The 10,545-nt window shown below is 37.3% G+C and overlaps 1 protein-coding gene and 1 pseudogene across 1 annotated transcript; one reads left to right on the forward strand and one right to left on the reverse strand.

Annotated features, from left to right (window-relative positions):
- Positions 1-3,884: 3,884 nt before the first annotated feature.
- Positions 3,885-5,118, forward strand: LOC149389817 (protein EXORDIUM-like 2 pseudogene; annotated as a pseudogene).
- A 115-nt stretch (positions 5,119-5,233) lies between these two features.
- On the reverse strand, positions 5,234-9,331 carry FUM1 (fumarase 1). Its single transcript, XM_089623579.1, has 17 exons — positions 9,015-9,331; positions 8,810-8,927; positions 8,570-8,719; positions 8,367-8,477; positions 8,192-8,275; positions 7,802-7,900; positions 7,628-7,678; positions 7,484-7,533; positions 7,209-7,290; positions 6,976-7,070; positions 6,813-6,879; positions 6,670-6,720; positions 6,412-6,507; positions 6,196-6,294; positions 6,055-6,084; positions 5,893-5,958; positions 5,234-5,755 (listed from the first exon to the last, which is right to left on the reverse strand). The coding sequence occupies exons 1-17, from the start codon at positions 9,155-9,157 to the stop codon at positions 5,669-5,671; spliced, it is 1,479 nt and encodes a 492-aa protein (XP_089479705.1). The 5' UTR covers positions 9,158-9,331; the 3' UTR covers positions 5,234-5,668.
- Between the last annotated feature and the right edge of the window lie 1,214 nt (positions 9,332-10,545).

A 10,545-nucleotide genomic window follows, 5' to 3' on the forward strand; every position in this document is an offset into this window, starting at 1 on the left:
AATAGGAATTTAACATGCACAAAAAAAGGAAAAAAAAAAACCACTTTAATTATTGAATGACAAAAAAGTAAAAAATATTTTGCCACGTAATACGTTTGGTTATTTCCCTAAAAATCTCAAAACATAGGCTAGATCTCAAACCTAATGTTATAGGTGACCTAGTTACTTAGAAAACTCTTTAAACTATTGTAAATAATTCAACGAATTTAATTACCCATTAAATATAACCACTATATAATTAACAACGATATTAACTGTTATTAATAATAAGAAAGATATCAAATGATCTATAAATATTCAATTATTTTTTAATATGATATTTTGGAGAGAGAGAGAGAGAGAGAGAGAGAGAGAGAGAGAGAGAGAGAGAGAGAGAGAGAGAGAGAGAGAGAGAGAGAGAGAGAGAGATTTCAAAATCATTAATTTTGAATATAAAAACTAAACGTCAAATAAAATTGAACATAGTTTAGAAAGACCAAATTTATAAATTGCCATTACATTTTGAAATTAATGCACAAAAAAGTTAATTTAGGATAATTTTTTTGTTTAAATTCCGCTTATGAAACAGTAGGCTATAATAAAATTCTAAAATAATAGAAAAATCTTCTGAAATTTAAAAAATAAAATAGTATTTGAAGAAGGTTTGAAAATTCTAGATAGTTTAAAAAAAAGTATGTATCTTCACATGTATTAGTGTAACTATTTAATCTAAGCAAAATTCTACATAGTTAGAAATTCTACGATAAAATAGAATGGTATTTTCTCGAAACAGCCATGAAGAATATAGGTTTCACATAGGAATAGAGTGGCTAAAATTATGAAATGTATCACATCGGTTAGATCCACGGACAACCTAAATAGTCAGCTTGTCGGCTCGGTAACACCACAAAGATGTCATCGCCAAGGAGACCTAATCTCTCCATTTCTCTTTTTTTTTTTTCTTTTTCTCAAATGGGCTCTCTTTGTCTTCTAAGCAAAATGGAAGAGACAAATGAGATTGAAGAAGTCCGATTTAGCAATCCGGGGATAACCGTCTCCCATCTCCTATTTTCGATGATAATATGTTTTTCAAAGCCCAGGAGAGCAGTGTACATGCAATCAAGAGATGCCTTGCAACATATGAGCTCGCATCCGACAAAAGGTGAACTTTGACAAATCAAGTATCAGCTTCGACTATCGCATCAAGGCTGGCGCACAATGAAGACTTGCAGATCTGATGGGAGTAAAATTGACTGATAATCTTGAACTCTATCTAGGCCTCCCTACATTCTCTGGTAAAAAAAAAGAAGGACCTCTTCACTTACATCCTCAACAGAGTATGTAACAAGATGAAGGGGGTGAAAATATGGGCTTTTCTCTCAAGCCATTAAAGAGATCCTACTCAAGGCAATAGTTAAGGAATCCATAGTCATGCGATGAGTTGCTTTCGACTCCCAAAGAGCCTCATCGACAAATTACACAAGCTCATGAATGCGTTTTGGTTGGGAAGCACGAGAGAAAATAAAAAAATACATTGAAGCAAATTGGAAACACTTCCACAAGTCGAGGGGTGGACTTGGATTTCGGAACCTTGCGGATTTTTCAAACCAAGCCTTCCTCGCCAAGAAGGCATGGAATCTCATCCGACAACCTGATAGCTTGGTGAATCGAATCCTCAAGGTTAGTTATTTTCCATTGTCTCATTTTTTATCGGCTAACAAAGGGTTAGTTGCTCTCATATTTGGATATACTTTGGGGCAGAAAAACTCATTGGAAAAGGCTCACAGTGGCGGATTGGAGATGAGGAGTACGTAGACATAATAAGAGATAGATGGATCTCGAGACCTAAGCTCTTCAGCCTCATCGACCCACCACTGTCGCCGAGTTAGAGCTGAAACAAGCTAATGAGGCCTGGAATACCGACTTAGTCAAATCCATGTTCATACCAAATGCCGTAGAATAGATCTTGAAGATTCCATGTTGCAGATTGCTTCACATGATCAACTGATGTGACATTTCTTAGTTGATGGTGAATACATCGTCAAAAGAGGTAGACAAACAGCTCAGAAACAAATGGAGAAGAAACCTAAGGTGAAGATGTTCGTATCGAAATTATGCAATAATTGGCTCCTTACGAACTCTAATCTTAGGAAAAGAAACACATCATGAGGAGGATTGTTGCCCCCAGTGTGAAAAGGAGGAAGAGACGAGTTTTCATGCGATATGAGGATGTCAAGAAGCGAAGAAAATCTGGAAAGCAGCTCTGCTCCTAATCAATACGCGGCAAGAGGACGCCAATGACATTCGAGGAGGCATATGGGGATGTGGTGAAGTGGACTGCAACTTTCCTCAACGTGTTTGCTGTTAGTAAGAAACCTAGACTTCCGAGTGAATGTGATGACTATCGAACTTGTGCCTGGCCTAGAAGCGGCACTGGACGAGAGGGAGATAAGAAAATGGGCAAATTTTGTGATATCCATAACATATCAATAATTCAAACCCTCTGAAGCCGAGGCAAAGCGATCATCTTTAGATTGGAGGTCTCTCCTACTTTGGGCTACAACACGATAGTTATTCAATCAGACTGTCATCTCAATGCTTGCCACAAGCCCTTCACTGGCGACAGAATTGGGAGACCAGATTAAGAGCTTTTGCAATTCTTTGAAGATCTTAGCTTTATGCTCATTCCCCGTAAATGTAATGTTCCAGCTCATAAACTTGCTAAATTTTTCCTTCAATTCGATTCTACTATAATATGGGTTGGGTTGAAGAAGCCCTTGCCTGGTTGTACAATCATATTATGGATGATATGTCTCATTAATGAAAAAGTTGAAGTTTCATATTTCTATGTTGGAGTATACTCTTAGGACTTGTCTAGGGTCAAACAAATTTTTTCAAAACTCGTCGACTTCATTTAAGGTTTCTAAGTCAAAAAGTCATCAAAGGACGATGTAATCCAAACTTTAATCAAAACTAGAAATTTTGACATTTCGCTAATCTTTTTGAAATTTATATATTTAAAACTGGTAATTTTATTATTTCCCATTAATATTACCTCTTGGAAATATATATATATATATATATATATATGTGTGTGTGTGTGTGCGTGTGTGTGTGAGTGTACTAATATTAAACTCATGCTTTGCCGCTGGGTAAAAATAAAATAGAAAATAATTAATTCATTTGTTAGATTACTTAATAATTATAATAAAAATATATATATGAACATGATTTCTATATTCGTGCATAAAAAAATTATAAGTTGGCAGGGTAGATAAACTTTTAATGAAAAAAATAATTAAAGCATATATATAAAATAAGTTAAATAAATAATAATGTATATGGAGCGCACACAACATATTTTATGTTATATTATATTTTGTTATCAGATATATTATACTATATCCATCCTTTGTGTAGTAATGTATATATATTCCATAAAAAAAAAAAAGTTATAGAGGTCACGTGGCTAATCTAATCACTCAAACAATGAAATGCAATCTGATTGGGTGGTTCTTATGAACATTACATCTTCATTCACATTTATACTTCATAGCGTATATATATACGGTATATATATTAATATATATATATATATATGTATGTATGTATGTATGTACGTATGTATGCATGGTTTTCTCTCTATATTTTATTAGATATCTGTACAAGTAGGGGAAAAACTAATGAATTTCATATCTTAAGAACATAACTGAACTCAAATAGTTGTCCTTATTGTAACCAGACAATTATTATTATTATTATTATTATTTTTTTTATAACGAGTTAAATAACTTATTTCCAACATTCTTTGTATGGCAGATTCCATAGTTGAACAAGTCAATGAAAATTCTTCAAATTTAGTAAACAAAACATCTGCACACAAAACAAATCCTCAAAGGACCACCATTAAATGTTGAACCAATTTGTAGAGCTAAACTCTTTTCACGCCCATAATTAAAAACTAATTTACCTTCATCAAAATAAGACACGGACACGTGTCAAATTGGAACAATAAAGTGGGTCTTGATGAAAATAGATATGGACATTCAAGGCCAAATCAGGCATTCCAAGTCACAAACCTTGGTTTCCAAGGTATTATAAAAACCCCCTTTCAAAACAATTGTTAGTGAAGAAAATCCAAACGAAGCCATGAATTATAATATCTCTCTCGCCATTGTTACAGCCTTGCTGTTGGCATCAACAAGAGTCTCAAATGCCCGGCTTGCGGTGAAGAAACCTCATCTCCCAATTGCTATGCAAACCACAACAAGAAGACCAAACCCAAGTGGCTTGAGTTACCATGGAGGTCCTCTACTAACCAATGCAAAGGTCATAAATGTGTACCTCATCTGGTTCGGCCATTTCAGTCCCAAGGACAAGTCAATTGTCAACGACTTCTTCGCTTCCCTCAACCCTGATAAGACTGGCCAGAAAGGGCAGCCGACGGTCGCAAAATGGTGGCAAACAATAACAGCATACAAGGACAAGAGCGGTAAATCGGTGCCCGGGACGGTCAAGCTCATGAAACAAGTCGGACATAAAAACATCTCAGGGAAAAAGATAGTCAAGCGTGCCGAGTTGGCCGATTTGGTCCAAGACAAGCTAAAGAAGAAAGTCTTCCCGAGCGACCTGAACGGCGTTTACCTCGTTCTGACGTCAAGCAATGTCAACGTCGAGCGCTTTTGCATGAGCTCTTGTGGCTTTCACGGAACAACGCTTAAATCGCCCGGCCCTGATAACGTGGTCATCGCTCATGTCGGAGACGCTTCCTTGCAGTGCCCAGGGTTTTGCGCATGGCCTTACGCGGTCCCTCGTTACGGTCCGCCTTTCAAGCCCCTTGCGGCCCCCAACGGCATCGGAGCCGACGGCATGGTCATAAACATCGCCACTATTCTTGCCGGAGCTGCAACGAACCCGTTCAATAACGGGTATTTCCAAGGAGATTCCCGAGCCCCGCTCGAGGCTGTCTCTGCCTGCTCCGGGAAATTTGGGGCCGGGGCTTTCCCCGGGTTTCCCGGGAAGTTGCTGAACGATCCGTCTAGCAACGCGACCTACAACGCTTTTGGCGCCAACGGCCGGAAGTTTCTCCTTCCCGCAATGTGGGACCCCACCGAAGCAAGCTGCGAAGTTGTGTCTTGAGCAATGGAATTTACTAGCTAATAATTTAAGAACTTTCGATCATCTTTGTACCAGCAGGTATGAGCTGCATAAATAATGCATGTAATCTTCAAGTTTGTGTTTTGGGCATGAGGAATGTTTGTTAATAATTTTTTTAACTCCAATGTTTATTTGCACAATGTGAAGCTAAATACATATCTATCTCAGAACAATATAGAGAATATTGAAAACTCGAGGGGGAAAAATTGTAATAATATCTCGGAATAATATAATTGTACTTTTATTTTGGAAGAGAAAAATTTCCGCGGATGCACTATCAATCTGCAGCCAACTCTGAGGAGTCTTTTCCTTTATTGGCGGCAGCAAAGCCGTGATTGCGCAAAAGCCTAGAGAATATTGCTTCCCGAAATAAATAGAAAATCCCTTTTGGTTCAGATCTCCTTGTCTAACTCCAGGAGACAGCTCTATCACAAAAATAAAATAAAATAAAAGAGAATTTCCCGCGATTGGCAGGGAAATCGGAAAAATAAAATTTGATGGATAATTTTTTTCATAGCTCCACATGATGGTATCAATCACTTGGACCGATCATCTTCTCAGGAACGACAAGAGTATCAAATTCCTCACTGGTCAGCACTCCAAGTTTTAGTGCAGCTTCCTGTAAAATAATTTGTTTTCAGTTCGTGCGGTTTGAAACAATAAAAGTAATCATGAAACTCTGAACAAGTCCCCAGTTTTATCCAGAAACACTAGCCAATTAGAGCATATCTATACAAAGGAAAGAAAAATCATCACCTTCAAAGTAGTTCCTTCTTTGTGGGCCGTCTTAGCAACCGCCGCAGCATTGTCATAACCAATTTTCTGTGAAAAAGGACAAGGTAAGGGCTCAGCACGGATAAACTATTGTCAACAAAAATATAAATCGATGTGAAGTCATGAATTTTTATAGAAACTTACAGGGTTCAAGGAAGTCACAAGCATCAATGACTGCAGGGTTGTTTTGGCAAAAGACCAACAGGAGATTAATGCATTAGCTCAAGGCTCATGATATTGCATATTGAACAAACAAAAAGTGTCATTACGAGAAAATAAACTGACCTCGTGAAGTAATTTCGCAATCCTCTCCCTGTTGGCTTGAATTCCTCGGACACAGTTTTTCTCAAAGGAAGAAGAAGCATCCCCAAGCAATCTCACAGACTGCAAGCAAATTTCAAGAAAAGAAAAAGGAAATGGAAAGGCAATCATTAGTGAGAAGAAATGCACTCATATGGCTTGATAAATAAACCTATCTTGTCTTAAGAAGGTAATACTTACATGTAGGAGGCCATTAGCAATCATGGGTTTGTATACATTAAGTTCAAAATGACCATTTGATCCACCAATTGTAATGGCAACATGGTTACCCATAACCTGCAATACACAAGAAAGACTCCAAATTGATACTGAATATTTACAAGTTTGAACCAAGTCTAGAAAATCTAGATTGATTGCGACATTCTGATCTGCAGACAAGTGTTCTCTGAAGACCAGCTTAAAATCCAGTGAAGCAGACAGTTGTACAATTGTTTTTACCTGAGCGCAAACCATCGTGATAGCCTCGCATTGAGTAGGGTTGACCTTACCCTGAAAGAGAATGTATATACCAAATAAGCCATTGCAAAATTACGTGCTAGGCTATTTCTAGCCGGAATGCATAACGTAGAAGAAGTATTTACAGGCATTATACTGCTTCCGGGCTCGTTTTCTGGGAGAATGAGCTCACCCAGACCGCACCTCGGACCGCTGCGCACACAGAAGTGAAGAGCACATCTTACAAAAAAGTAAATCCGGATAGAAACGGGAGACAAGAAAATGGATTTACTGAAATTAAGTAACTACCTTCCTAATAAGCGTACGTCGTTTGCAATCTTCATTATAGACGCAGCAACTGTGTTAAGGGCTCCACTAGTTTCAACAAAAGCATCATGAGCAGCCTAATTAAAAAAAAGAGTAATTAGATATACGCGAAATTACGTGCTCTTTTATTATTGAACACAAATAGTTCAAATCATATGAAACAACCCAGAATTCTACTGGTTAAGTAAATGAGGAAAAAAAAGTAGGAAACTAACCAAAGCTTCAAACTTATTCTCTGCAGTGACAAATGGCAAGCCTGTTTCCTCCGCAACCGCAGCAGCTATTTTTACATCAAATCTGCACCATAATAGAGGACAATACCAATATAAACATAATAAGAACTGAAAGGCATAAACTTGTACAGGAGTCAATTTTCAACAGAGATACGCAAAAAAAAAATGCACTTTATTAGCCAAAACTTTCATTGTCTCTACTTCGATCCTAAGTCTCGTATATATCATTTTAACCTCAAAGCCTCACATACACATACCCCATCTTTGTATTCAATCCTGTCCCCACAGCGGTACCACCTTGTGCAAGCTGTTCAAATACAATTAGCAATGGTCGGAACACTAAAATGGAACAAGCAGTTGAAGCATGAAGAACAGCCCATTTCCAAATATAAAACACTAACCTGATACATGCGAGGCAGAGTACACAGGACTCTGTCAATTCCATACTTAATCTATACAACAGAACAATAGATTTCAGAGTATACTCAAGGAACAAGAAGTTTATATCAATGTATATTCCCGAATAGATAAATATGAGTAACAAACTTATAACTTCTTGAACAAAGGAATCTTACTTGAGTGGTATAGCCGCTAAACTCTTGGCCTAGAGTTAAAGGAGTTGCATCTTGGGTATGAGTACGTCCAATTTTAACGATATCTTTGAACTCGGAAGACTGGTTGAATCATAATCAGAAAAAAAAAAAAAAAAAAAAAAAAAATATCAAACGAATTCCTTATGTGCAAATGCACTAAGCAAACACAACAAAGTGATGCTGATAACACAAAACACAGTTACAGAGAAACGGGAGAATGAAAAACCAGATTGGAAGCTGCTTTCTACCAAAGGAAACATACTTTGCCAACATCATATCAAAGACAAGTGTCTCATAACTTGCACACAAAATACACAATTGTCCCGTCACATGTGATTTCAAAATAAAACATTGTAAAATCAGGATTTAAACCTTTGAGTCAAGAGTAGCATGCAAAGTTTTCAAATTCGGGATCAATCTAGAATTAATCTCTGTCGCAGCGGCAATATGCATGACCTGGGGGATGAACGAAACAAAGAACCATTGAGTCATTCACACTAAAAACAGATTACACCGGTTAAAAATCTCAGATAGTAAAGTTTCTTACAGTTGGGAAGGTATCGTTAGAGGATTGAGATCTGTTAACATGGTCATTCGGGTGAACAAACTTATCTCCGCGTTTATGGCCAAGTATCTCAGCTGCCCTATTAGCAATCACCTATAATTTGCCACAAAAAAAAAATAATAATAATAATTAATAATATTTAACACTCAAAGTGAAAATAAATCAGCATTTTTTTTATACTAAACCTCATTAGCATTCATGTTGCTCTGAGTGCCACTGCCAGTCTGCCAAACGACGAGAGGAAACTCATCGTTCAGCTTTCCATCGGCAACTTCCTCGGCCGCCTTCATGATCGCTTTCCCGATCGTCGGATCAAGACCGTACTCCATGTTGACCTGTGATACAGAGTATTCAGGAACTCTCTACATTTTTTTTACAAACACAAAGCAATCGATTAACCACAAAAACTAAAAAACTAAAAAAACCTTGGCAGCGCATTTTTTTAGAACACCAAAAGCACGAATAATCGGCTCCGGCATCCGCTCTCGCTCTCCGCCGATTTCGAAATTCTGCAACGACCTCTGAGTCTGAGCTCCCCATAATCTAAGCAACACATACTCGATTTCAGCGATTACATCATTTTAATAATGCTAAAAAAGAGTTATTCTTTTGCGTAAAGATCAAGCTTACTTGTCAGAAGGAACGAGGATTGGGCCGAAAGTGTCACGCTCTTCGCGGAAGGAAGAGATGAATCTGGAGGAACCGCGCAGGGAAAGCGAAGTGGCTCTTTTTCCTGCCGAAGATAACCGCCGTGATACGACGTACATCGCCATCGATGAGAGCTTGGAGATCGTGCCCTAGCCGAGACGAATCAGAATCTGTGATTAAATTTTCTCTCTGAAAGATCAAACACAGAGAGAGAGAGGTTTAGAAAAAGTGTTTTTTGGAGTCAAAGGGGAAACATTCATATGTTTTTTTGGATTTTATTAGGCACGTGAAGCCCAAGGAATGGGAAATTTTTGTGTGTTTTACTTTTATGTTGAAATTCGCAAAAGAGATATAAGCCAAATCAAATCTGTTTCCCTATGCCCTCTTTTTTTCTTTTTCTTTTTAAATAAAAATTGAGTGAGCCATTGAATTATCAACTAAATTGTTTGCAATTACAAATTCGATACAAAGCGGGTACTTTTTTTTTTTTTGAGGAAAACAAAGCGGGTACTTAAAAAGCTAACAAATGGCATTTAAATAATTAAAAGAGGAGGGTGTGTGTTATTCCCTTCGTGTGGATAGAAGAAGGTCGACGAAACATCTAACTAACTGTGCAAAGAGGCTTATATCCGAGATAATGTTGGAATATATCTAGGATTAAGAAAAAAAATTATCTCTTCTAGCAAGCGACGGTATATAAAAAAATTTCTTTAAAACTCATAAAACGTTTTTACAATCTAGACAAAATGCATTAACATAATTTAAAATTTTAAAACTACTTATAATTTTTACTCAGTACCAACATTGAATGGAACTTGAACTTTGAGAAACCTTAGGAATGTTGAAACGCTTGTCTCCCCACTCAGGTCGCCTCTCCCACTAGTTTTCTTGAACCTGTGAGCAACCACAAAAGTTTCTACCACTGGAATCTTTAGAGTTTAGGTTGGATTTAGCGTGTAGGCACTTTTAAACATTATGATTCAAGAACTTGTCTTAGAGACAAAGAGCTAAAACACTAGGTCTAATGAGGACCTAGGTGCCAAAACAAAAAAGACAAGAAGCAATAGAGAGAGAGAGGGTGGGCGGCTACAAATTCTAGAGAGAGAAGCTCTCAATTTCTAAAAATTGTGTGTTGTGAATTGTGAATGATGTGGAGTATTTATAGGAGGAGGTTTTGTCTTGAAAAGGTAGTTTTCTCTTTTACATTGAATATCACATATTCATGAACAAATCATTGTTTCCTCTTTCTCTACCCTTGCAAGTCCAACATGTCTTCATCACACATGCATTTGTTTCCTCGTTTGCTTGCTTCTCTCTTGGCGCCCAAAACAATTCCTCTTAGTGGAAATTTGTTTCCTCTTTTTCTTTTGGCAAGTATATTCATACATCAATGCACAAAATAAGTCTCTTTCTCTCTTGATGGTGCACGAAATTGGACCTTCTAGAACAAGCTTCTAGATGTTTCTTTATTTGTTCATGACAACATAAGAAAAACCCTTTTATAATTTTCACA

This window comes from Urtica dioica, chromosome 8 (assembly GCF_054948205.1).
Source record: "Urtica dioica subsp. dioica isolate 48M chromosome 8, U.dioica_male_clone48M_v1_H2, whole genome shotgun sequence".
Classification (NCBI taxonomy): Eukaryota; Viridiplantae; Streptophyta; class Magnoliopsida; order Rosales; family Urticaceae; genus Urtica; species Urtica dioica.